Source organism: Archocentrus centrarchus, chromosome 1 (genome assembly GCF_007364275.1).
Source record: "Archocentrus centrarchus isolate MPI-CPG fArcCen1 chromosome 1, fArcCen1, whole genome shotgun sequence".
Classification (NCBI taxonomy): domain Eukaryota; kingdom Metazoa; phylum Chordata; class Actinopteri; order Cichliformes; family Cichlidae; genus Archocentrus; species Archocentrus centrarchus.
In genome coordinates this window covers 2,538,404-2,563,822 of record NC_044346.1, presented here as the reverse complement: position 1 = coordinate 2,563,822, position 25,419 = coordinate 2,538,404, and the positions used below count along the sequence as shown (strand labels likewise).

The window sequence follows — 25,419 nt, the reverse complement described above, 5'->3', positions numbered from 1 at the left end:
CCAGTATCCAAATATGATCAAAATATTGTTTGTGCTCTACCCCCCCAGTCTGAAGCCACTGTCATCCAGCGAGCTGCAGGACTGCAGGTGCTGAGAGTCTTTGACTCGAGTACTTTACAAAAGATGTAAACAATGAACTTTGCACTCCATTTAAATTTTGTTATCCTGCAGATTGAACACATAAATCTGATGACACGTCGTTGCAGAAGCTCCTCCCACCTCTGCAGCCTGAATTCTTCTTTCAGCACAAGCAGTTACAAGCTGATGTTTGGTGTCAAAGTGCTAATCAATCAAGTATCACTAACATCAGCTGATGCAGATCAATTGATCGGACACATGTTGAGCCAGTGGGTACCCGAGGCCCCCCTCCATGTGCTGCTGGTCATGTGATCAGTTGAAGAAAAGTTGCAGCTCATCAGTGTCTCAGAGCAGCTTCTTTTTCTCAAACTGACCTCAGCTCAATAATGAGAGACTCCATCTTTAAAGCCTCGCCTCTGCCCTCAGCTGTCCCTGTTGCCGTGACAGCGCCCACGCGCCTTCATGTCCTCCTCGTTAAGATTGGTTTGTTCTCCCGCTTTAATGAGGCTGAGCAGCGAAACCAATGCTCGGCTGTCGGCCTCATTAAACCTTAGAGACATTGCTCGGGGTGACCTAAGGCACTTCCACCCCCACGCCGCCACCCGCCAGGCCGCTACAATACTGCCCCCTCCGCACCACCTCCACAGAAAGCGAGGAGCTGAGGTCAGACTCCCCGCAGACAGATAACGATGTAAACTGCTTTAAACTGCAGGGTGACTCTGCACGCCTCTCACACAGGAAGATGGGGGCGGGGTTTGGTCCTCAGCCGCTGAGGCCACTGTCACAGAGGATGTCATGTGTGAGCGGCAGGAAGTGGCTCTGCAGTGCGGCAGACTGTTCCTTTAATGTGATGAAACTCTGATGAAACATGGAGAAAAAGTTGGAGCCGCGGCGGCTTTTAACCCTTTCACCACAGGATGCTCGGCCGGCTTCATCTTTCTGTTCTTACAGTTTAACACGGTGAAGCTCCTCAGCTGGGCCCTCGTGTACTGAATGATGGGATTTTCGTGACGTCATGTCCGACGATGTTCGAGTTCAGATGAATCTCAGTCTGAAGTTCTTTTCTTGAAGGTTTCAGGTTCAAACGTTCACACTGACTCATGTTGAACGTCTGATTTTGGAGGGTCACGGCGCGTTAATGGCGTTTCTGATCAGTTCGCTCTGTGATGTCACAGTGTCACCGACGCGCTGCATCTTCAGCGCAGATTTAAAGCTTTCACAGATGTTCCAGAGGTGAGACACATTTCCACATCATCACATTTCAGGGCGACAAATATTAATAAAGACCATTTGTCCTAATCAGAAGGCCACAGATGCATCATGGGTAACTAAACCTGCACTCTGCTGGTTTAGTTTATTCATGGCAAGCAGATGGTGAGCAGAGCATCACATTCCCAGTGCATGCTGGTCCTACATGACAAGCCACAGCTGCTGAATTCTTACAGACTCCAAAATAAACCAAACAATAAAAAAAATGAACTGACTGATCAGCTTTGAATTATTGACTAATAAACAGCTGAGGCTGTAACGACCAATCAGAGAAAAGCAGATACTCGGGACACCAGAGGAGTGGAAACGTGTCTGAATGTGTGAACTCTTCAGCAGCATGATAAGATGATGCTGAGCTCTGATGATACACGAACAGTCTCGGTGTGTCTGAAGTGACCTTCACACAGACCTGCGTCTTCATCAGCTGAGTGAAGGTCTTCTGCAGCTGTCGCTTCGCGTTTGTCTCCGAGACGCCTGAGGCGCTCAGCTCCACTTCACAAGAGCATCAGAAAGTCCGAGAACCAGCAGCAAATAATCTGAATAAAAATACTAACCGCTCTAAATCCATCTCTCCAGACTAAAACCGTCACACAGGCCAGCTGGAAGTACTCTAGCATAGCTGAGACTTTTAAAAAGGACCATCAGCTCATAATCTGGAGTTAGATGGCTTAACAGACCTAGCTGTTTAAGATTATTTACAAGATGTGACATCATGAGGGGTTCATCCAAGTAACTCCAGCTAATCACCCCGCAATAATCTGTGATCTCTGCAGCACTCACAGAAACACGGTGCTGTGGCAAGGTGAAGCTGCTGAGTCAGCATCAGCCAACCAATCAGCGTCCCCCACCAGCAGCAGCAGGTGGAAGCTAAGATGCTTCTGCAGGATCAGGATGAGGTTGAAGGAAAGTCCTCGGTGCAGACAGTGAACTGTTGCGATTCCAACAGACTGAAATTGAGTTTTCCATTTTTAGACACTGAAATGTTTCAGGAAGTGAGGTCACTGTGGGTCATGTTATACCGAGAGGTGACCTGTGGATGATGAAGGTGAAGGTGAAGATGGTTTCAGTTTAAGTTCAGATGAGGAGTAGAATGAGTTTTCTGCAGCGTCTCCTTCATGAGAGTGTCGACCTCAGCTCCGCCTGAATAATTCATCATGCCGCGGGTGGGGGGGGCGGGGTGGCGCTGATGAAAATTTAAAGACGTTGCCTCGGAGCACTTTGCAATATTTGCTTACGGTGAAAAAATGCGGAGGCGGCGGTTTAAAATGGACGCTGACATTTCCTCTGAGTGTCCCGAGCTCAGGTCGCCATCACGTTTTCTTCTGCTGACCTCCGCCTCCTCACGGGGGGTCACGCAGCACCAAGCGTCACACACAGACCCGAAAAAAGGCTGTGAAAAGGGCCTGTGGTCATGTGACCTCTATCTTGGACCGATTACACCGAGGGCTGCAGACGTCAGTTTATATTTAAGGTGCTGATCAGAGTCACTCTGAATTCTTCCTTTACACCAGCTTCGCACAGTTTCAGCACAGACGTGTCAGTGTACTGTACATCAGCACACACACAGTCGTGAAACAGCTGCTTACATCTCGTTCGTGCAGCCGTGCAAACCCACAAAGAGCAGCAGCAGATCAGCTGATCTGGACTCACAGAAAACCTGCTGGGGCAAAACAAATGATTATGAATCAATTATTATTGATGTGACACATTTCGAAGTGATTCTTTTCATCATGCTGCAGCACTACACCTGATCTTAGGGAGCAGCCAATCACGGCGCTGTGATCCTATTGGCTGATTCCAGTCAGGTGTTTCCTCTGATACGAAGCTCTTTCAGGTTTGAAAGGTTAAACAAACACATGACGTCAACCCTTCGGGAGCGCTGATGCTCTGACGCCTCATCCTCGCTTCATACGGGGCTCTCTGCTGACACCTGCTGTTCAGAAAACAACCGTCCAATCACAGATCAGCGAGGACTCACAGCTGACCAATGAGCTGCTCTTCTTCACAAACTGTTCGCAGCAGGCTCATTTTAAATATTTTTAAATATGCAGAAAAACACAAAATCAACATAATGAGCTTAATCATCACCATCCTGCCGGGTCCCTGTGAATCGGATCATTTTCCGAATCAACATCTGGATCATCTGGATCATGCAGCCTCGGTGTCCTGGTGGAGCCGTGACGGTTTGGACATCATCTCTGAGATCCTCCGGGTCAGATTGATCACTGATAAGCTCTGACCCCAGCAGTCTGATCGCTCCGTACTCATATTGATCACTGATTGACTGGAAATCTGTTTATTTTCTGTGTAAAGGTTTGTGTGTGTGTAAAAGTGTGTGTAAAAGTTTCTACAGGTGACCGACCTCTGATTTCTGAGACCACAACAGGAGAACTAAGAGACGACGTCACGGTGACCCTCGGATTTCGTTTATCTGTTTATGATCGTGTGTGTGCGTTCCTCTTTTAGCTGCTCAGTTTTGCAGCCTTTATTCAACTTTTATTTTGAAATGAGCTCTAAAATCTAAGCTGACTCCACGCTGACCGCCATTACAGCTCCTGCAACACCTGCAGGTAGGAGTCAGGTATAGGCACACATGTCCGCTTCGTTTCCGCCATTTAAAAAAAAAAAAAAAAAAAAAAAAGCACACGTGAAAGTGAGAAGCCGCCAACATTTTCTACCTGTGGGTCATTAGATTTTCAGGTGTGTTTTAACGCGACGCCAGGTGTTTCTCAGGTGTGACAGAGCTCACAGTGTGGAGTCATGTGGAAGGTATCAGAGTGAAGTTTGATCTCCAGTTAAAAGGACGGGAGCTGCGGCCATGCCTTTTATACCTAAAGGTAAAAACGCTTGTAAATGGTACACCTGAGCATTTACCATCAGCACGGAGCTGTGACACTGATTGTTGATTACTGAGGAGGCATGAAGGGGAACCGCAGCAGCGCCTCCTGCTGTCTGTAATGCTCCTGAACACAAATCGGAACCATGAAACTGGACTGAAACACCAGCGTGTTCGCACAAGTGTGTTCAGACCCACCAGCGATGGTGATCTCCTCCCACGGTGAATGAAAATCTAAAATAAATGTAGAAGTCAGGATAACATTACAGCCCCATTTCATAAAAGAAACCCTTCTGCTGAACTATTCTGCCCTAATTTGCAGGCCTTGGCCTAAACTTTGATCCAAATCCTTTTAGCCCCCCCGAGTCAGTAAAGATAGAAAACAGATTCCAGTTCGTGTTGCACGTTTTTGAGAAGTAAAAAACACACATGCCAAACTTCATGGTCAGCTCCTGTGGAGCCAATCCCAGCTGCCACAGGGTGAGAGGTGTGTACACCTGGACGGGATGGCAGCTTACACAGAGAGACAGACGACCATTCACACATTCACACCTGTGGGCAATTCAGAATCAAGAGGTAACCTAACCCCACTGAGTGCACATCTGTGGGTGGAATCCACAGAGAACCCACGCAAACACACAGAAAGGCCAGACTGGGGATTCAAACCCGGGACCTTCTTGCTGTGAGGCAGCAATGCTAACCCCATGACGACAATATCCTCTGCTTTAGTGTTTAATCATCGTCCCATGTAAAATAAACATTTACAAACAATAACAATCGCCTTGGAAATGAAAGACACCTCCAACTGCAACGCAGCAGCTCCATAAATGGGATGGGGTCGTCAGGGAGACGTCTGAGAACCAATCAGAGCCGCCGGCTCAGAAAACACTTCAAACTTTATTTAAAGCAAACATTTTATTTCAGGATTTTTTACACACATCACAACAAAAATCAGAAAATCAAGACAATATTCAAAACCTTCATCTGGTCGGTGACATCAGTACTCCGAGGAACCGCACAGCAGCCACCAGGAAGGAATCATGTGACACACCATTTAAGGAATGATCTGAACTTTGAACTCAGCGCAGGACTCAACCGCATTACAGGCGTCAGGCTCACCTGAGTCAACGATCAATAACTCGATCACACAAACTACTGATGCTGACTTGGGTTCTTTCCATGGTAACAGGGAGCCCACAAATCGTGACGGCACCTTAAAATTACGCTTCACGGTGATGATGTCACACTGCTGCTTCACTTTCATTGGTTAACACTGCCCCCCTGCTCACAGCTGATTGGTTGATACGCTCGAACTACAAACTGAAAGCTGGAAGCTTACGGTAATGACACCGTGTCACTTCCTGTTCTGCAGAAATTTAGAGACACACAAATGGACGCCGCGGTGGCTATGATTACATCACTGATGAGGACTACGTTGCTGGAAGTGATGTGATGTGCATGTAGGCGGATCCTCTGTTTTGTCTCTAAATAAACACTATCATGATGTTAGTAAAACGCGTGAACAATCAGAATCAGCCCTTATGACATCATCACCTTGTTTCAGCCAATCAGAAGAGACCTATGAAGTGGGCGCTAATGGAAGGGGTGGGGCTTAGTGTCGTGCTAACAGTTGTAAAACTGCTCTGATTGATCAGTTTGACAGGAAGCAGTGAGTGGGCATGCTGAATTAGTGCGTGATGGGAGGAGCCTAAAGGTCACGCCTGATAAACCAGAGCTCGTTCCTGCGCTGTGGCACACCTGGGTTCTCGTACACGGCAACGGCGTACCGGTCGCTGCACAGCTCATCAGTCGCACCGAGAATCTCCCAGAGCATCAGGATCTGCCGGCCCACCGTCTCCTCAGTGGTTGTCCCAAAGAACGGCCTGCAGCCAATCAGAAAGCAGAGTTATTAATCTGATGTGAAACCCGACACCTGCTATCAGTCTGATAACCGAAGGATCAAAACTTTGATTTGAGGTGTCACTTCCTGTAACATTTAAAGATTTGTCCTTCCTTCCTGCAGATTGGCTGAAGCCCAACAGACTGAAATCACAAACGGATCAATAACAGTGATGCGGTGATGATGCTCTGACCTGGTGACCACTCTGATTGGTTGTCTGTAGACGATGCTGATGTCAGGGTCGAAAGATTGGGGTGGGCAGTGCTGGAGGTCAGCGGGCAGGAAAAACGCTGTCTCCACGTCCTTCTCAAACATCTTCCCATCCTTCGCCATGCGGATGTAACTGATGACAGGTACAGTCATACCTAGGTATCTACCTGCACACGATCAATAACACCAATCACATGATCTGCAAAGATCAATGACAGCGGAAACTAAAATGTGAACGTTTCAGTGAGCTAGTGTGCGGCGTGGTCAGCAGGTGTGTGGGCGGAGCCTGACCTGCAGAATTCTCCTTACAAATGAAGCGCATCAGCTTCATGAAGGCCATGGAGATGCTCTGCTCATACAGGTCTTCTCCTCGTGTCACGCACGCCCAGTGACCTGCCGGGTAGAGGCGCTCCTCATACTGCACCTCCCCCATCTGTGGGTGGGAGGAGACATCAGCATGTACACAGAGAGAGCGGGTTAGGGTTTTGTTTCCGAGGCATTTACCTTCTCATGACGTGAGATGGGAGTGAAGGGGAGGGGCTCCCTCTGCTGGCTGTTGCGGGTCATTTCCTGAATGGGTCCTCTCATTTCTGGAACACAGAAGAGCCGCCCCTCTTTTGGTGAAATGTGACAGGCGGAAATACATCTGCATCTGAACACTGGAGCTTCTCCACGCAGAGAACCAATCAGAGACTTCATACAGAAAATGTCTATAAATGATCAGTCTGCACGTATCACCCAGGTAATATTAGACTGCTGGCCCGCCCCCTCACCTGGAGGAACCGACACCTGGTGCGTGCTGGCCACGGCCCGCCAGTGACTCATCAGCTGCTCTGACTCCTCTTCACCCATTGGCTCAGGGTTGTCAGTGGCTTCATCGTCCAGCTGCTCGTCGTCCAATCCATCGAGGTCTTCCAGAGAGATCAGTGCCATGACTGCAGGAGGAAGTGACCTTTGAACTGCAGGAAATCTGCTGAGAGGAGTTGGGGCTCTGATTCCTGCAGAGAGACGAGAGTTCAAACAGACACCGATGTCGGGAAATTATTTCTCTAGTCGGCATTTTCTGTATTTAACAGCTCTGCATATGATACAATCAATAACAGGCACAGCGCTGATTATGCACCCCTGTGCTACTTCACCTCCCATTCTCCTGCCCCCCCCCACACACACACACACACACACAAGTTATATTGAGAGGGTGCGTTATGTGTGTGTGGGTTTGGGGGGGTGGTGCCTAAAAATGTGTCTGCATACACCTCAGAAAGTATATAGCTGCGCTCCTGGGTCTGATGAACTGATCAGAATTTAGGGTTAGAGAGCAGGGAGGGAGTTCCAGCTGATCATCTCTGCAGCAGAAACTAATATAGACTTCATTTCATAGGCTATGGTTAGATTTATCAGGCGGGATAAATTACTGCAGTGGTGGTGCAATCTAACAGTGAAATCAGACGTAGCCGAGAGTGGGTGCCGAGGGAGGGGTGAGCAATAGAGGCAAAGAACCAGGATAATCGAGGTCAGCTCAGGTGGGACTCGTGTTCCAGTCTCGAAACACGGGGCAGCTCAGACCGATAAAGGGAGGCTAAATGAGGACAGGACCAGCTCGGACTCAGGGTTACCTGAGAAGGAACCTGCCCGATTGGTCTGAGTCCTCTCCTGCAGGTACAGACAGACAGAGCCTTCCTAATGGACGCCTGTGCGCAGCCGCAGACCGTCTCGTGCACCTGCCTACGGAGCAGCAGGCCGCGGTCAGCCTAGCGTTGTTAGTTTCCTCCCTGCAGAGACCGTCGTCCCTCCTTCAGTCAGGAGCCTGAGCGCACCAGGCTCTCAGGCTCACACCAAGCAAAGCACACCTGTACTTTATGTCACCGCGTTTTCCATCGGCCAGGAAAAGGAAAGAGCAGGTGATTTTTGGACTAAGGCAGATCCGGTCCAGACCCGAACCGGGTCGAGTTAGCACGATGAGCTAACCCCGTTAACACAGCTAGTCCGGTTCGCGAGCCACGGCTAATCGGGCTAACCAGCTCCGGATTAGACCGCTTAGTTCGGTCCGGTTCGTCTTACCAGGTGAGTCCGCAGCAATCGAAGCGTCCGTGGAACACAATAACAGTTTCTTCTTCGCCGCTTCCGGCAGATTGTCGGCTCCCAGATCTTCACAATAAAAGCACCGGAAATATGTCACCGTCACAATAGACCCGAGAAGAAAACAAAGCAAGTCCGTTTTTAATTCCTGGCTTCAAAGGGGCTTGTCTATCCTTGGCAGAGTTCTTTTTTCTACAGCAGAAGGCCTGTCTCGCGTTGTGTATCCATCTTCATCTCTTTTTGTTAATTATTTAACAGCTACAGAAATTAACAAAATTTTTATAAACTTCATTTGGAAAAATAAATCACACAAAATTAAGAAAGGTGTACTTTCAAGCAGTAAAGCAGAATGAGGTCTTGTTGCAGGTCTGTTATGAGCTGATCTGGATTTAGGGTGTTTAGCCTCTTTAAAAACTATAAAAAAAACAAAAAAACAACTCCAGCTTCTTGATAAACCTTCTGTTGTTAATATCATATTCATTGTTGCAAATACTCTGGAAGGAAACCATGCTTTACTGCTTTCCATAACAGGGTCAAGCAATACATTTGGACAATTAAAACCTCTGATTAAAAAGACACTTAAAACTTTTGAGAAATGTACAGCTTTGAATGTATTCTTATGAGCCCCAGCATTTTCTTTTGTATCCAGTCCCCCACCTGACTTTCATCGGGAGCCACCACGCAACAGTGACATCACAGCAATCACAGCAACATCATCTCGCATCGCACTGATGTGTGCGGATTAACCCAACCTGCAGATGTTATGATTTGTTGCCGTGATGACCTCAAAGTGACGACACATTGCCATAACTTTTGGAACCAAAACTTTATTTACAAAAACAAACCTGTGGTCTTACAGTCGTTTTCACCTCAAAAATCTAAAATTATTTTTAAAAAACAAAAACAAACTGGAAGTGAAGGGGCAGGGCCCTGGTGTGATGTCATCCAGGTTAGATCAGATCAGCAACTGCAGAGAGAAAAACAGCCAATCAGTAAACAGAATCTGACAAAGGCTAACAGCTGCTAATAGTGTTGGTGGCGTGCAGTGATATCAGCAGGCCTGTGATTGGCTGCCTCGTACCATTCATGGGCATCTCATCAATCTGGGTGGAGTAATACTGCTCGATGTCTCGCAGGATGCGGATGTCGTCGTTCTTCACAAAGTTGATGGCCACACCCTTCCGTCCATAACGCCCTGACCGACCAATCCTGGAGGAGGTCAGAGGTCACTGCATCAGTCACAAACAGACTTCAAAACACCCCCTGCTGTCTTCAAAGAGCCACTGCACCCCCCACCCCCCCAAAAAAACAGAGGCCTACCGTTCCCTTCCCGGCCCTAGTTTATGTGGTGGGATACCTGAGGACATATGGACTAGTGTGTGTGGACGGATACCTGTGGATGTACAGCTCTCTGTTGTTGGGCAGGTCATAGTTGATGATGAGGGAAACCTGAGGAACATCCAAACCTCGAGCCCAGACGTCGGTGGAGATCAACACACGACTGAAACACACATAACCATGGAGGTAAGTCTGGGTCCTGGATCTGGATCGAGACCCGCGCCCTGCTCTGGACAGCTCACCTGGCTCCTGATCTGAACTCCTTCATGATGGACTCCCTCTCCTTCTGCGGCATGTCTCCATGCATCGAGGACACCGTGAAGTTGGCCTCCCTCATCTTCTCTGTCAGCCAGTCCACCTGAAACACAAACACACTACGTGATGCTCTGCTGCAGTTGCACGCTGCACTGGGAGAACCCTTCTGCACAGCATAATGGCGAGGAGGACATGCACCGACCTTCCTCTTGGTATTGCAGAAGATGACGGCCTGTGTGATGGTCAGCGTGTCGTAAAGGTCACACAGCGTGTCGAACTTCCACTCCTCCCTCTCCACAGCGACGAAGAACTGCTTTATCCCCTCCAAGGTCAACTCATCACTACGGCCGAGATACATTGACACCGTATAAAAGACAGAGAGACATTAGTGAGCTGGCATTTCATCCTGAACTCTCTGAGCTCAACATAAAATGAACATTTTCAGGCTGAAGCTTCTCAAATCTTTCTGGACTCTCTTCTCCACACATCTCCTGAACATCTCCAAATGTTTACTGACCGTTTGACCAGGATGCGGATGGGGTCGGTCATGAACTTGTTGGTCATCTCCAGGATCTCGTGAGGCAGCGTGGCGCTGATCAGGACCACCTGTGTGGCGGGGGGCAGGTAGCGGTATACATCATAGATCTGCTCCTTGAAACCTGGAGACACAGAAACCGGACAGGGAGTGAGGAGTCACACCAGGATAGGTGTGTCCCTGCACCACACTGCAGGAAGCCCATGTCCCTTCAGGGTATTTTAGTTCTCCGGGTGACACACGCTCAACCTTACCTTTGTTGAGCATCTCGTCAGCCTCATCCAGAACCAGCATCTTGATGGCTCTCGTCCTCAGGCTGCGGCGGCGAATCATGTCTGCAAGAAACAAACAAAGATGAGCTTCTATTGGCTGCTACAGTCAGGCTGGCCAATCAGGAGCCAGAGTGAAATAAACTGAGTCACCGAGCAGAACAACCAATCACCTTTTAGGCATGTTTATCTAGAGGAAATGTCCTGAAACAATCAGGTTTTATTACCTGACTAGCGCTCAACCTGAGCAAAGACTCCACCCTGAGCTCAGCCTGTTACCAGTTCAGACTCCACGAGCTCAACAGGTTATTGATATTTCTGCTGACCGATGGATTTCTTTATGAGGTGCCTTAACAGCCATGCAAGGGTGCTGAGGCTCAATAATGACCTTAACGAGGGCTGTCATGTGACTAAAGTTGCGTCCACAATGGAAGTGATTCGCTCGTCACGCTCTGAAGCTGACAGCCAGCACAGTCAATCAAGGCTCCTGTAGCCTAGGTAACGCTACTTTGTTTACACTAGCAGGTCAAATGTCAATCAACTGTATTCTTCACTCTCATTGGCAGTCGCTGCACAGGGTTCTATCCAGCAGTTGATTGCCCAGTGCTGCACTGGGCTCAGGGTTTCTCTGCCATCACCACAATTAGACAGTGGGCGGGGCTATTAGCACTAACAAGCAGTCATCCAACACTCAGCGGCCCCACGGTTGTCAGGCTGCTTCAGAATATCTCTGGCCCTCCCACTTCACGTCACCAGTGGGCATTTCGCTGTAGTTGCCGAACGTCATTCACTTTCCATTCTCTGTGATCACCCCGTTGCTCTCCAGGGTGGGCACCGTTTCACGGAGATTAATGATGTGCATTTAGAAACTTTTATTTTGAAGGACTGCAGGTTTCCTGACAGTGAGTCGGCAGAGGTCGGCTGTTTAAATAAAGACTTTACACCTGAAGCAGGTAAATGCTTTCACATCCCGTTTTGCCCATCATCGCTAACATTTGATCTGATTACAATTTCAGACGTGTGAAATTCCTGAACGACCGCAGCAGCCTCAATTTCTTTAAATGTGGAAACTTTTCCCGCCTCAGCCTCTCAGTGATCAGACATAACGAGCCTAATAACATCAGCAGGTGAACTCACCGAACACTCGACCCGGTGTGCCCGCCACAACGTGCTGGCCATAGTCGAGCTTGCGGATGTCCTCGCCCACGTTGGTGCCTCCGATGCAGGCGTGACACTGGACGTTCATGTAGTCGCCGAGAGCAAGCAGCACCTGCACACAGACACATACAACCAATCAGAAACCAGCACACGGCACCTGTTTACAGGTGATCAGCTGACTGTGACGGAGGGGTCGGGACTACCTTCTGAATCTGTCCAGCCAGCTCTCGAGTTGGAGCGAGGATCAGAGCCTGGGTCTCCCTCACCTGCAGAGGAAAGAATCACAGCATGACGTTAAACATTTAACCTATCAGGCCCAAAAGGCCACACCCACCCAAGGCTCTGACAGACTCACCTGAATATCGAGACACTGCAGCACAGACACGCAGAAGGTGGCGGTCTTTCCTGTTCCAGACTGAGACCTGCAGAGAGCAGCTGTTAGAACAACCGCATTCCATCGAGAACTGGAAGGACAGAGCAAGGAAAGAGCGAGGGAGGAGTGAAGAAAGACCAAGGAAACACTTACTGAGCGATGACGTCGCGGCCTTTGATGATCTGCTTGATGGCTCGCTGCTGGATTGCCGACGGCTTCTCAAAACCTGCAACATGAACACGCTGTTACAGCCAAAACACTATTTACAACCAAACAGCTTCAACTTTATTTAAACAAACAGCTTCAAACAGCAATTTTAGACTTTACCACCCTAACCACAAAGAACAAAGAGGAGGAGGAGGAGGAGATGATGCCACTCTGAAAGTCTTACCTCAAAAGATTCAGTTCGGGGTGGGCGATATATCGAGTTTTTAAGAAATACTGACATATTTTCATAAGCGATATAAGATGAGACAATATCGTTTATATCGATATACTCTGTCGCGTTACAATCATACTTGTAGATCCACCAGTTCACCTTTCTCTTCTTCCAATTTGTCTCTGCACAACTTCACACTGACCCTCCCCGCCTCACCCGTAAATCACGCAGGAAGAGACAGCATGGACATGTAAACAGACATGAAGCTACTTATTTCTTACTTTTTTTCTTATTTTTATTCTTCTTATTTATATGTGTGTGTATATATGGTTGCAGGTACAAAATACATTTCACTGTGCATTGTACTGTGTATAACTGTGCATGTGACAAATAAACACTATCTTAAATCTAAAAGAGGAGCTGGTTAGTAAAAAGAAAAACAGTGCTCAGTTATTTGGAGATCATTTGGATTCAGAGTGTCAGATGAGCAGCAGAATAATGGAAGTCCCGACAAAAGGTCCGAGCACTAATCTTTTCCACTGTGCAAACCAATGCCAATACTAATGGCCACGTCACTAGCTATGATAACAGCTGAAGTCCTCAGCCAGGTGCAGCTAGCTAGTATGCTGCTGACTGAAGGATGGAAGTTTGTTCATTCAGTCAATTGTTACATGTTTTGTTATTAGCACAGAGTACTAGATATACAAGAGTACACACAGGAGGAAGCACTTTGGTGAAATCTGCTTCACTGCAGACTGGCTTTTTTAAGAATCAATCAGCCTTTTGCTGTTTTTGCTCCGTATCTTTTCTGTTTACATTTTAATAGCACAGCTGTGAGTCTTTTGTTATGGAGGGAAAAAAAGCATTAATTTATTTGAGGAGCATTATTATTTAAATATGCCAACAGTTTATTTTTAAGCAATTTCTCGTGTACATCTAAAGCTGAATGTTAATAAAAGTGTCTGTGTGATATTTGGGACATGTAGCTGTGACTCAGAAGTGCCTTTTTGTTCAAAGAAAAAAATATAGATATGTCACCATTCAGCTAAAAAATAAGAAACGAGTCCGACTTATTGGCGGCAATGCGGACCAAGCTCTCACTGCAATTGTACAGGGACTGAATGGGCCACTCAGTCCCTGTACAAGTGAAGCGCCTCGAGGGACGCGGTTGAAAGCCTTCTCTAGGTCCACAGAGGATATTTAGGCTGGATGGGCAAACTCCCAATTTATCCTCGACAGGATCAAGAGCTGGTCCAGCGTTCCACAACCAGAATGAAAATCGCATTGTTCGACTAATGGTGAATGAGCCGAGCCGAGCCGCTCATTCACAGGAAGATCCAGCATCAGCTTCAAACAGACTCACTGCGCAATCTTTATGAAACGCCTCCGGGCACGAACCCGGGCAGCCACTGTTCAGACCTCACACTCTCACCAGCTCTGGAGCCCCGGAGCCCGGCCTGACCCGGTCCGACCTGGCCCACGTTTGTTTCCCCACAACAGAAAGTGCGCAGCCGCATTAGCAGGACGGGCTAATGCTAACTGGAGCGCTGCTAAAAAAATAAAGAAATCCGGATTTAAGTCAAAATCCGGGTCAAACTGCCCTCCTTCGGGTACGGTGACTCCGGAGGTCGAGCCGAGATCACCGCGACTTATTTAACTCGCCTCCTTAAACACACTGCACTGATGTTAGATTTACGGCTAGCTCTCCCGCGGAGGCCGCGCCGATCCCCGACTTACCGTAGGCATAGATCCCGCGGAGCAGGTCCTCCCGGAGCCCCATGGTGTCGAAGGTGGGGGTGACGTCCACCTCCTCGCTGGTCTCAAACTCGACTTTGGTCATGTCCTCCTCCTTCAGGATCCTCTTCCTGCCCTGCGCCCCGGCGGCAGCCATCCTCCTCGGAGCGTTGATTCCGTCTGAAAGTCGCAGAGACTCGGATACTGCGCTTCGCCGCGCTGCTAGGCTAACTGCTAAAGGGAAACAGCACGTGTCGCCGCGCCGATGACGTCTACAACGGGCGACGCGAAGATGACGTCACATCTTTTTTTTTTTTTTTTAAATTAAACTTTGAATTAAAGGTTAACTTCCTATAAACAACATGGAATCCTGAGTCAGGTAGAGGCGGATATACATGGCCTCATGCTTCAGTCTGCACTTTATTTGGGAGGCAGGAACTCTGTATTTCTGTACAAATCCCATAAGAGTTGGAAGCCCTGCTGATTACAAGCAGGATCTTGTTCCTAAACCAGTTTTTGAAGAATAATAATGTTTCTGTGTGTGATATTTACATTATTCCATATCAAATATTTGTAGAGTAGGGACCAGCACAGGAAAGCTTGTTGATGAAAGTTTACCAACAGCAAAAGGCCAAATTGACTATCTGCTGTTTTAAATAGAAAGTTTGGGAACATATTCGACAAACTATCTGGATCTTTCAGGAATCTTCTGATCCAGTTCATTTAGATAATTTGGTTAAATGAGGAAAAAGATGTTGAGACCCTCTGCTCGGGACATTATTTGTTTCTTAAACTTGTGTGGCTCTTTTCTGCAGACGAAACTGAAGTTTGTCTGCACAGAATGGTTTATGGTTTGAAACCCCCGACAGTCCTTTAATCAGCAGCACTCTGCCACAGAGAGAGGAATATCTAGCCGACCAAACAGTTCAGTTTCTTCTGAATAGATGAAATTGCCAGTTTTGTATTATCTGCCATTCATTTCTCATCATTCATTAAGATTCCCAGATATCTGACTGCATGTTTGAGATATTTCTGTATCTGTAATATATATATATTTTTTTTTTTTTTTAAACCAATTTGCTCTTACTTCTGTACAGCACTTTGGCCAATGGCATTAATTTTAAAGTGCTTTATAAATAAAATTGAGTTGAGTTCCTAAGAATAAGGTCAGATCATCTGGTGATCTTTTTATTTGTCTGCCATCAAAGCTTATAATTTTTATTCTTATTAATGCCTTTAAAGTGATTTGGGGTTATTAAAAGTTGAGATCTTGGCCTGCCAGTAAACAGAGGTGAGCAGAGAAGAGAGCATCTTAATCTCAGATCTGGGGATGGGCCGTAGAGCAGCTTCACTGAGCTGTTGCTGCCTTTGTATAAGGTCTTGATGGCCTTTATTAAAAAATTTTTGAAAAAAAATCAAATCTGAAAACTCAAGGTGTCAAATGGCTTTTGAAAATCCAAAAAACAGAATTGGGGTCTGCCATCAGGTAGTTCTCTATAGTCCAGAACCAGGCGAATGCTGTTAGAGGTATAAATCATGAACCCACACTGAGATTCATGAATCATTTCATTCAGGCCAGTTTTTGAAGGCCTGGCTAATATGGAGGCCATACTTTTATAACCACTGTTGAGTGTAAATCAGTCTCCAGTTATAAATAAATAAAGGATCTTTGTTGGTTTTGGGGATTAAACAGAAGTCTTTGCTTTAATGACGGGCAGTTCTTCTTTACAGACGGCCTCATTACACACAGCGAGGAAGAATTTAACAAATACTTTCTCAGATTCAGCTCAGAGCCCATCGTTACTGATGATTTATTGTTTGACAGTATTTAATCTAAACTTCTCTTTTTACAGCATTCTCTGCTGAAATTAACTTCCTGTTTTAACAGTATTGATTGAATTTGGGATATTAGAGTTTTCAAGGTAATTAGTAGGGTGGTAAAGATTGGCATAATATTCAGATATATATTTAGATATAATATTATTGTCCTCGCAAATTGTCCCCAGTTGTTAACTTGGTTGTGATGTTTATTTCTGAAAGAAGCTGTTCTTTTCATCGTCCTCTAGTCGTTTACGTCGAGAGCGCAGCAATGATCCTCACGCTTGTTCTACATAAATTTCCTGTTCATGTTCTAATTTTTCTAGCGTGACATCAAGGCTGCATCGTCTGCATTCTGATGTACATTTAGAGCAGAAATGTCATTAATAACATTTTTATTCTCAATCTTTTTCATGTGCATATCATATTTTTTTGCCATTATACAGAAGCTATTTTTCTCATTTCAAATTTTTGAAATTCCCAGTATTTCCCATATTCATTACTTATTGTTATTATTACAAAACTTTTTAATAAAATAATTTATATCTGAAATCAGCTCCTCACTTTTCAGAAGTGAATTATTAAATTTCCAGTAGCGTACATTTGTTCTCTGTCTGGACACAGCAGCTGTTTGGAGAACACAGAGGAGAGTGAACATTCAGAAAGCAGCAGACCTCAACAACACACCAGGACGGTACTGAAGGAATGTGCTGATCAGCTGGCTGAGGTTCTCACAGACATCTTTAACACCTCGCTGAAACAGGCTGTTGTACCATCATGTCTGAAGGCGGCCACGATCATACCTGTGCCCAAAAAGCCCACAATCTCCTCCCTCAACCACTATTGGTCTGAAGTGCTTTGAGAGGCTGGTAAAGGACCACATTACCTCCAGACTCCCTCCCACATTCGACCCATACCAGTTTGCCTACCGCCCAAATCGCTCCACAGGGGATGCCACCTTAGTGCATCTCAAGAGAAAGAATACATATCTAAGAATGGAGTTCCCGGACTTCGGTTCAGCATTCAACACCATCATCCTACAGCACCTGGTGAACAAAACCAGGCGAACCACCTGGTCAACTGGTGTCAAACCAACAACCTGGCCCTGAATATCGATAAAACCAAGGAGATCATCATTGACTTCAGGAGGAGCCAGCCAAGCCACACACCACTGTGTGCAGGGATGACATTTCAGCAGGTGTTTCTGTCCACGTGTCCTTTCTGTAGGTCAATTTAAATTAAAATCTTAAAAAAAACTTAAATTTGGTTTCTGATTAAAGCTGTGTTCTTACCCTTTAACACCCCGCTGCTCAGCAGCAACTGTGTGGACCATGTGTCAAATTTCTCATTAGACCACAGGTTCAAATGTTTTCATAAGAGGAGATGTGAGGATCACCGGGCACTCAGCACTGAGTGGCAGAAGCTCCACAGCAGATTCTTTCCACGAGAACTTCCTGTTGTTCCAAAGAGGACTGGAAACTGAAGATCATCGGTTCCTTCACACTTCAGTCATTTCCTCTTTGATTTACACGCAGAGGTCTCCTCGCCGTTGAGCCGACTCCTACGTTTAAGTATTAAACTCCAGCAAGGTTGCAGCTGACAGGCTCAGATCTAAAACTGTCTGAAGAGGCGATTTTCATCCATCAGATTCTCCCATGTCTGAATGACAGAGTTGCTTTCTTTCTTTTTTTGCCCTTTAACAGCTTTATTTGACAGATCGTAGTGGAGAGAGACAGGAAAGTGGGACGAGAGAGAGATGGGGGAAGAAACACGGTAAATGGCGACAGGGCGGGACTCGAACCCGCGCCGCCCACACTGCCATGCTACCTGCTCAAACGCTGAGACACCCGACAGAGCTGCTTTCTCTCCTAATTCAAACATGCCAAACTTTATTGACACAGCAGCTCGTTCCCAGCCTGTCTGAACTTCACTACGATGTTCCTCTCAGTTCTGTGTGGAAGCGCTTCATATTTTCCCCCCAGTGTGGTTTCAACTGTGAAGAATCAGCCACTGTGTTGACAGCACACTTACATCAATAAGTGTGATTGGTCAGATGCTGCTAGCCCCGCCCCTTTCCCGTGAGCGTGCAGGTTGAACCCACGGCTACATCAGAGAGATGATCCTGATTGGTGATGTTAGGGTAGGTGAATCCAGATAAAGAGATCCTGGGTTTGTTGAACTGTCGCAACGCAGGGCTTCGATCAGCTGATACTTGCCCGTCCACCAACCAATCACTGCTGGATGCAGATGAGCTGAAAATGATTCGCTGTTGGTATTAAAAGAGTTTCGTCACTCTCACCTCGCCCCATCATCCCATTTCTTCTTTGTGTTTCGGTTCAGTGCAGATGAAGCTTTGTGTCACATTAACTGATATCTACATCTGTATTGGTTACTTCTGACTGTGACAGCGCCAGGTCACCATAGCAACCATCCCCTAACATAACCAATTGAAACGATTACTGATCCATGAGAGGTTCACATAATAACATTTTAATAATAACTGAAATTATTTTCACACGTCTGTAAAGCAAAGATTATTGTTCAGAGATTACACACCCAGGTTTTACTTTGAAAAGTCCATAACAGGAAGTGATGTTCCTGGTGTTCTGCTGGTTGTCTGTGGCACCACCTGAACACAGGCCGAGCACAAACGAGTGTCCAATTTTGGCACTTTTTGTTCTTCATTGCAAAATAAACACACACACCTGGCAGGTTGACATCATCACTACATTCACCTGAACGTCCATGATGGATCAGAGTTCCAGGAAGTACCAACTGATGATGTCACAGTCTTGGTTTTGTTTACATGATCAACACAAACATGTAAACAAGAAGTCCAGCAAATGGCCGCCACAACAAAGTAAACAAATCATCTGTGTGTGTGTGTGTGTCCGTCTCTCAGTCGTCTTTTGATTGGTGGACGTCCAGACTGACAACCTGCAGCTCTGTCAGGTTGTTGCTGCTCTGCTGACTGATGACCATCTAAACAAACAAACAAAACAAACAAACAGTAACTGCAGGAGAGCAGCAAGATATTTACAAATACATTCAAGAAGTGCTTCTCACGTTTCATATTTCAAACATTAATTTACACGCAGCACAAACTGTCAGCAGGTCTGCAGGAGGATTCACAGTTGGCATGTTTTTAACATGTGAGTGTGTCATTGTGTTGTCAGCGTGTCATGTTGGCGTGTTGTGGTACCGGGTGCAGCTGCACTGCAGAAACTGGGATCTGGGCGGCAACTGGAGGGAGGGAGGTGAGGAAGACCTGTGGGACGGTGGCTGAAAGAAGAAAAACTCATTTGTTTTTGTTTATTGCAAACACACCACCACGTTTTTGTATTAAAAATATTAACCCCCAGTCACAGTCACCTGGGTCATGTGACTGGGCGTGGCCTGCTGGAGGGAAGGTGTTGAGGACGGTGAGGCTGCCATCGCCCAGCGAGGGCGATGATGCGGCATACATCACCGTGTGACTGCCAGGGTACATCATGTGACCTGCTACTGAGGAAGAGGATGAGGAAGGGGAGGAGACTATGGAGACAGGAAGACTCGCTGCAGAGAGAGAAAGACAGTCAGGTAGGCGGGGCTATGTTCTACCTGTTACAGAAGGTGGGGTTGTCTTCATACCTGTGGAGGAGGCGGGGCTGTGGATGTCAGAGATGCTCTGATTGGAGCCAGCCTGCTGGCTGCTGGTCTGTACCTGGATTGTCTGGAGTTGCTGAGAGATTCCAGGTCCTGATGACACATAGAGGGTGGAGCAAACATTCACCTATTGGTAGATAACCTAAGAATTTTTTTTTTTTTTTTTAATGTACTGATTGACACAAGGCGGAGGGGGCTGGCAGTGTGCTGACCTGACAGTGACATGGTGGCGGGAAGCCGCAGCAGCGTGGCCGATTGTGTGGATGGAGCGTGCAGTGTGGGGGTGGGGCCTGGGGCCACGGGGCCCTGGATGGCCACAGGCTGGCCCTGCAGCTGGCTGAGAGGGATGGTGTGTGTACCAGGGGGAAGCGAGGCACCTGTGGACAGGTGAGGGGGCAGGGTCAGAGACAGATTAGCAGAAAACAGGCAGCAGGAAAGAAAAGTATGTGGACAGGTGTACAACCAGCAGAAGCTCAGGTGCTGCAGCGATTACTTAAATATTTGCTTTAAGATCATGTTTACCTGTCCGGTAAATATGATGAATCAGGTAAAAAAATAAAAATAAAAAAAGCAAAGACACCTGAAGGAAGCAGCGATGAGACTACAGCCTCAGCATGAGGATAATGAAACATAAGCAGCAGCATAGACACATGTGAGCAAAAAGCTGGACACACAGTCAGCAGGTGACTCCGCCCACCTACCTGACATCAAGGTGAAGCCTCCAGGAAGCACGACCCCGGCTGATGTCTTCAGCAGTGTCCCATTGGTGGTTGTGGATGGTGGCTGCCAGGAGGGGGCGCTTGTCTGCACCTGCAGGGACGCTGAGGATGAAGTGGAGGATGTAGAAGAGGAGGAGGAGGTGGAGCCAGGCAGGCTGAAGGCCGGTTTGATCATATCCTGCAGAGACAAATCATTTGTATTTAAGGGGCGGGGCTAAGAGCAGCAATCAGGACATTTGAGTCACAGTCGCCGGACATTACCTTGGCACCTTCTGAACAGCCGTCAGCTTCTGACACCTGGTAGGTGAGGTCAGTCTCCTCAAAGCCCGTGGCACTCATCCTCTGGTCAGAGGAGGGGTCGGAGCGCGGCGGCGAATCAGGTGAGTTCAGGCAGGTCTGGATCAGAGCCTTCCCCGTCTCTGACGTGATCATCGGCTGCAGCTTCCTGGTAGCAAAGGTGTACACATGGCCTGTTTCGCTGGCAACCAGCAGCAACACCTGCGTACCTGTAAGTGTGGACAGCTCGTACGCCTGTGAGAGGGGGGGGGGGGGGGGGGGGGGGGGCAGGTGAGCACTTCATCAGTCTATGGACACCTGCAAACATGATGCAATTCCAACAGTAAACAGCAGGTGTCGCCATGACAGCAGACTGATGGATGCTGGTACATTAACCTTGCCTGTCAAGCAAAGTGAGCTGATTTATATTTTTATTTATTGGGATGTTTATTGGGTTTTTCTTCACTGAGTTCTATTTTATTCTATTTGATTTTGTTTTATTGAGTGATTCTACTCTTCAGACTTGCTGCTTTTAAGATCTGACTTTATTTATCAATTCTGTTTCTTGTTCAGGTGACCGACACAGGAATGTTCAAATCACTGATGAATGGCAATCAATACCTCAGGTTACAGCTGCTGATCACCATCAGGTCTCAACACCGGCTTATACAGGTTCATGGCAGTTTCACTGTCTCAAAGTTTAAACCCACTGTGTCACTGCTGGTTCTAACTGAACTAACTGAAGGTGAAACACACCTGCTACTGAGCCCTCACAGACACACCTGCAGACAGAAAGTCAACTCCACCTGAGTAGGTACAGAGTCACCTTTACGTGCAGCTCAGATACATCTGCCTCCATCACCTGCTCCTGTGCTTCCAGGTGAAAGTTTGTCCTGGAGCTTTTTGCAGGTGAGAACATGCTGATGACTCACCTGCTTTCTCCTAGGAGATGAATCTTTTTGACAAATTTCATTAAAATTATTTTGGGATTTCTAAAGCTTAGATTGAGAGAAAAAAAAATAAGGATTTAAATGTAAAAAAAAAAAACAAAAAAAAAAACAGGGACCCACACATCTGACCTCTGACCCCTATCTACATCTCAGGTGAGTTCTTTCTCACCTTCTTCATGATGCCGGTCTTCCTCTTGCTGAACGTGGTGTACCTCCTCAGTTTGTTGTCTATGAACTCCATCTTGATCTTCACCCTGCCTCGGGTCTTCTTGCCGGGCTTCACCCCTGCCGCCCCGGGCCTCACTCCGCCGTACGCCCCGCTAAGGCCTCCGGAGCTCTGCGCCGCCTGATGCCCGACCTCCCGCTCGCTCCTCTCCCGCTTCACGCCCCTCCGGTCCCCGCCCGCCCCCACCGTGTCTTCGTCCTCCCCAGAGTCCGAGTCCTGATCGGAGCCACTGAACACCACCTCGGTGCTGTAGTCGCGGTCTTCCAGTGGCCCCCCCTCGGTCTCTTGGGCTGTGTCCGGTACCGGTCCGGCTTTGTTCATGCTGCCCATCCGACCCGGGCCGGTTCTGGAGTTGATTTCGGGCCTGCTGCCTGCCAGCATCCCGATCAGCGTCCCTCCGACTGCCTGGAAGATGGATACTCCCGGCGCGGTGGAGCTCTTGTCACGGGGGGCAGCAGCGACCCTCCGCGGAGCTCGGAGCTCCCCGCCGGGGCAGAAACAGCTAGCCTCACCGCTAGCTGCGGGCTAACGGGGCTAAGCTAGGCTCTTACAGGCTTCTTCAGCAACAAGTCGAGCCTGTGTCCGCCAGGAACAGGCCGGGAGTCCGCTGGCTTTCCCAGGGAGCCGCCGCGGAACCGCGTGGGAAACACCGGGGTCACTTTCAGGAGGAAATTGATAGGGATCGATTAGAAATCATAAGTAGTTGTAAAGTTGTTTTCACAGATCAGCGAGGCCCAGCCCCCCCCAGATCACTCCGCTCCACATAAGGAAATGACTGGCAACAGCTGCGGATATCCATCCGCTCTCATATGTAGTCCCACACTTTACAGACACTATATCCTTTCTCCATCGTTAAACCGCCAGACTTTTCACCGGAAGTGTCGGATTACTCAGTCTTTCACGATTTGTTGGGGGACAGGTACAAACTTACTGAAGGTTGAGCGCAGTGATACGCATTTCAGGGACGTGAGGGGGGACTCATTTTCTCCATATAAAGAACGCACTTCCTTTTATGGCGCATCCTCTCCTTATATGGTCATCCGCTTCTTCCTGCACAGCTCCAGCCTGAACACCTGCAGCACGTGGAGATACGGAGGCTGGTATGGAAGCCCAGATCTGTCAATATTAAAATCGATCAATAAAGACAGCTCAGCTGACATAAGGATTTGTGTTATATATCAGCTCCCCGTGTCAGCCTGCAGCACTGTGTGTTTTTTTTTTAATATATATATATCACAATAAATATGGAAAAAAATACCAGCAGGAAACACTTTAAGAATATCTACAGGAACCGAAATGAACCATCCAAACATCCCCCCAAAAAAGCTATGACAGGCTCTTCAAAAGCAGAGAGTATCCAAGTCAGACTGTTCCACGCTGTACGCTCTAAACTACACCACTAAAGTCCCTGTCATGCTCTCTTTTGGGTCATGAGCAATTAAGGGGGAAAACATTTTTTTATTTGAACTCAAATGAGAAAAAAAAAAGTTTCATTAGAACTCCCAGCTGAGTTTGATCTCTGAACCCCAAAAAGACAGGAACAAGTGGCACCATTAGTGGCTCTGACGATGGATTCATCTGATGATTGGACCTTTACAGGAGAGCTGAAATTTTAAAAAACTGCAGAAAAAAAAGCACAAAAATAATGTATAAAATAGGATATAAAACAATATATCAAAATATTAAACAAGAAAAAATATTTTCTTGTGCACAAACAATAAAAAAGATATAAAACAAATCAAACAAAATTGAAAAAAAATGAAATCAAACACCTTAAAGAGGAAAAACTCAAAGGATATCATGAAACCCTGCAGCACCAGTCACAAAGAAGGAACAACACTGATCACAAACACTCATCACTAAAGTGCTGACCAAGAACAGTGATTGGCTGTTATTTGAAACCTATTTGTTTTCAGCTGAAAGTTTTGAACCGCTGATTGAAGAAAAAAAAAATCAATGAATAAAAATAAATCAATCAATCAAACTTCATGAGGAAGGAGACAAGCTCTGTACAGGACCCAAATACCTTGTCCTGCTCCTCCTGTAATCTGTGGCGGCAGAGGATTATCAGTGTGACCACAATCAGGACTGAGCTTCAGGAGGTAAACACCACCTGTTTCAGGTTCTCCAGCAGAGCTGAGACCTGACGTCAGCACGGCCTCCAGATGAACGTCTGGTTTCACTCTGACCCTGCAGCTGCACTTTGAGGAGCCCACATCGCCATCTGCAGAGGTGAAAAAGTACTGACATTCTGTACTTAAGTATGAGTATAAGTACAAGTACTTGCGTTAAAAAATACTTTGGTAAAAGTCAAAGTACTGGTTCAATGTCTTTACTAAAGTAAAAGTAAAAAAGTACAGGCTCTGAAATGTACTCAAAGTAAGAAAGTAAAAGTAGCTCTTTGGAGGACGTTTCTACCTGTTATTTTTGTGTAAAGCTGACTGAACCTCATCATATATTATTGTAATAATATAAAATAGTACATGAGAATACAAACATTATTCCAATCTAAATTTTAATCCTAATAAATGTACTCAGCTTGAATCTGTTATTTAGGACACAAACTGTGAAAGGGAATTTAAACACAGCTCTGTTCTCTGTGTCCTCTATAGTAGAGGGTGACTGTGCCTCCACCTAAACACAAACATGAGGATACTCAGGGGTTACAGTGGGATTCAGAAGGTGGAGGAACCCTAAGATCAGCTGTAGTGGCTCTGCATGGGGAGAAGAATCACAGCTTTGTATTGTGAGCTGCAGTAAATGATGTTGGTGTGCAGGCTGTGATCAGCTGACCTGCTGCTGCTGCTCTGAGGTTTACTGCTCTGTGAGGATGAACTGAATCCACAAAGATGTAACCCAGTATTTCACAGCTATCTGAGCTGATCTCCATCCCCTACACTGACAGCATACAGGCTGTAGAAATGTTGGATTCAGTGAATGAATCTCAGCATCAGCAGCTTTGATTCAAACTCATCTCTGCTGCACTGATGTAACCTGTAACTCTGACCATGAACACAGCCTCTGTGCAGCAACACAGAGCTTTACTGTAAATACAGTACAACAAGGTGACCTGTTTATCACACACTAAACTGCAGTATTTTCATACAATCTTTGAATTACACAAAGTCAGCATACTTCAGTTTGTTTGGCACTACCTTTAATTCTAACCTCTCTTCTTCCTCTTCTGTCCTCTTTCTCCATCTCTGAGTGAACTTCTCTCTCTTTGCTCACCCTGTAAATACAGCAGCTCTTCTTTTAGCTAGCAGACACACTGTGTGACAAACTGCACACACTTTGTGTGTTTGCTGATATTTGTTGAGCATTTAGAAACGTTGCATTTACCTGCCACACATTACTCCCTCTATGCTCGCT

At 46.8% G+C, this 25,419-nt stretch overlaps 3 protein-coding genes across 8 annotated transcripts; all 3 read right to left on the bottom strand.

The window, feature by feature from the left end:
• Window positions 1-5,061: 5,061 nt before the first annotated feature.
• Window positions 5,062-8,449, bottom strand: soul4 (heme-binding protein soul4). 2 transcript variants are annotated; one of them, XM_030743100.1, is made up of 6 exons: window positions 8,355-8,449; window positions 7,067-7,291; window positions 6,798-6,883; window positions 6,585-6,726; window positions 6,277-6,460; window positions 5,062-6,066 (listed from the first exon to the last, which is right to left on the bottom strand). In XM_030743100.1, exons 2-6 carry the CDS (start codon window positions 7,224-7,226, stop codon window positions 5,892-5,894), a joined length of 747 nt encoding a protein of 248 aa, XP_030598960.1. In that variant the 5' UTR covers window positions 7,227-7,291; window positions 8,355-8,449; the 3' UTR covers window positions 5,062-5,891. The 2 variants fall into 2 exon arrangements, with proteins under 2 accessions (XP_030598960.1, XP_030598969.1); XM_030743109.1 differs by lacking the exon at window positions 8,355-8,449 and adding an exon at window positions 7,910-8,328.
• Window positions 8,450-9,179: 730 nt separating this feature from the next.
• On the bottom strand, window positions 9,180-14,677 carry eif4a3 (eukaryotic translation initiation factor 4A3). 2 transcript variants are annotated; one of them, XM_030743071.1, is made up of 12 exons: window positions 14,417-14,676; window positions 12,454-12,526; window positions 12,283-12,349; window positions 12,131-12,193; window positions 11,907-12,039; window positions 10,755-10,835; window positions 10,483-10,624; window positions 10,168-10,306; window positions 9,953-10,068; window positions 9,766-9,873; window positions 9,454-9,581; window positions 9,180-9,339 (listed from the first exon to the last, which is right to left on the bottom strand). In XM_030743071.1, the coding sequence occupies exons 1-12, from the start codon at window positions 14,568-14,570 to the stop codon at window positions 9,323-9,325; spliced, it is 1,221 nt and encodes a 406-aa protein (XP_030598931.1). In that variant the 5' UTR covers window positions 14,571-14,676; the 3' UTR covers window positions 9,180-9,322. The 2 variants fall into 2 exon arrangements, with proteins under 2 accessions (XP_030598931.1, XP_030598938.1); XM_030743078.1 differs by lacking the exon at window positions 9,953-10,068 and having other exon boundaries at window positions 9,766-9,813; window positions 10,208-10,306; window positions 14,417-14,677.
• Window positions 14,678-18,700: 4,023 nt separating this feature from the next.
• LOC115789547 (serum response factor-like) lies at window positions 18,701-22,856 on the bottom strand. 4 transcript variants are annotated; one of them, XM_030743021.1, is made up of 8 exons: window positions 21,991-22,856; window positions 20,857-21,126; window positions 20,578-20,773; window positions 20,089-20,253; window positions 19,832-19,969; window positions 19,604-19,735; window positions 19,434-19,513; window positions 18,701-19,213 (listed from the first exon to the last, which is right to left on the bottom strand). In XM_030743021.1, exons 1-8 carry the CDS (start codon window positions 22,426-22,428, stop codon window positions 19,130-19,132), a joined length of 1,503 nt encoding a protein of 500 aa, XP_030598881.1. In that variant the 5' UTR covers window positions 22,429-22,856; the 3' UTR covers window positions 18,701-19,129. The 4 variants fall into 4 exon arrangements, with proteins under 4 accessions (XP_030598881.1, XP_030598889.1, XP_030598872.1 ...); XM_030743029.1 differs by having other exon boundaries at window positions 19,862-19,969; XM_030743012.1 differs by having other exon boundaries at window positions 19,604-19,786; window positions 19,862-19,969; window positions 21,991-22,853.
• Between the last annotated feature and the right edge of the window lie 2,563 nt (window positions 22,857-25,419).

Excerpts from the sequence above, each read along its gene's own strand:
- soul4 (XM_030743100.1), bottom strand. The coding sequence starts at position 7,226 with ATGGCACTGATCTCTCTGGAAGACCTCGATGGATTGGACGACGAGCAG. Across the intron at positions 6,461-6,584 it reads TTGTAAGGAGAATTCTGCAG|GTAGATACCTAGGTATGACT; the intron begins GTCAGGCTCCGC and ends GATCGTGTGCAG. Across the intron at positions 6,067-6,276 it reads CCAATCAGAGTGGTCACCAG|GCCGTTCTTTGGGACAACCA; the intron begins GTCAGAGCATCA and ends GATTGGCTGCAG.
- LOC115789547 (XM_030743012.1), bottom strand. The coding sequence starts at position 22,428 with ATGCTGGCAGGCAGCAGGCCCGAAATCAACTCCAGAACCGGCCCGGGT. Across the intron at positions 19,514-19,603 it reads CGCCCAGTCACATGACCCAG|CCACCGTCCCACAGGTCTTC; the intron begins GTGACTGTGACT and ends TTCTTCTTTCAG. Across the intron at positions 19,214-19,433 it reads CTGCAGTGCAGCTGCACCCG|ATGGTCATCAGTCAGCAGAG; the intron begins GTACCACAACAC and ends TTGTTTGTTTAG.
- eif4a3 (XM_030743071.1), bottom strand. The coding sequence starts at position 14,570 with ATGGCTGCCGCCGGGGCGCAGGGCAGGAAGAGGATCCTGAAGGAGGAG. Across the intron at positions 10,836-11,906 it reads CACACCGGGTCGAGTGTTCG|ACATGATTCGCCGCCGCAGC; the intron begins GTGAGTTCACCT and ends TGTTTCTTGCAG. Across the intron at positions 9,582-9,765 it reads AGAGAGCTGTACATCCACAG|GATTGGTCGGTCAGGGCGTT; the intron begins GTATCCGTCCAC and ends GACCTCCTCCAG.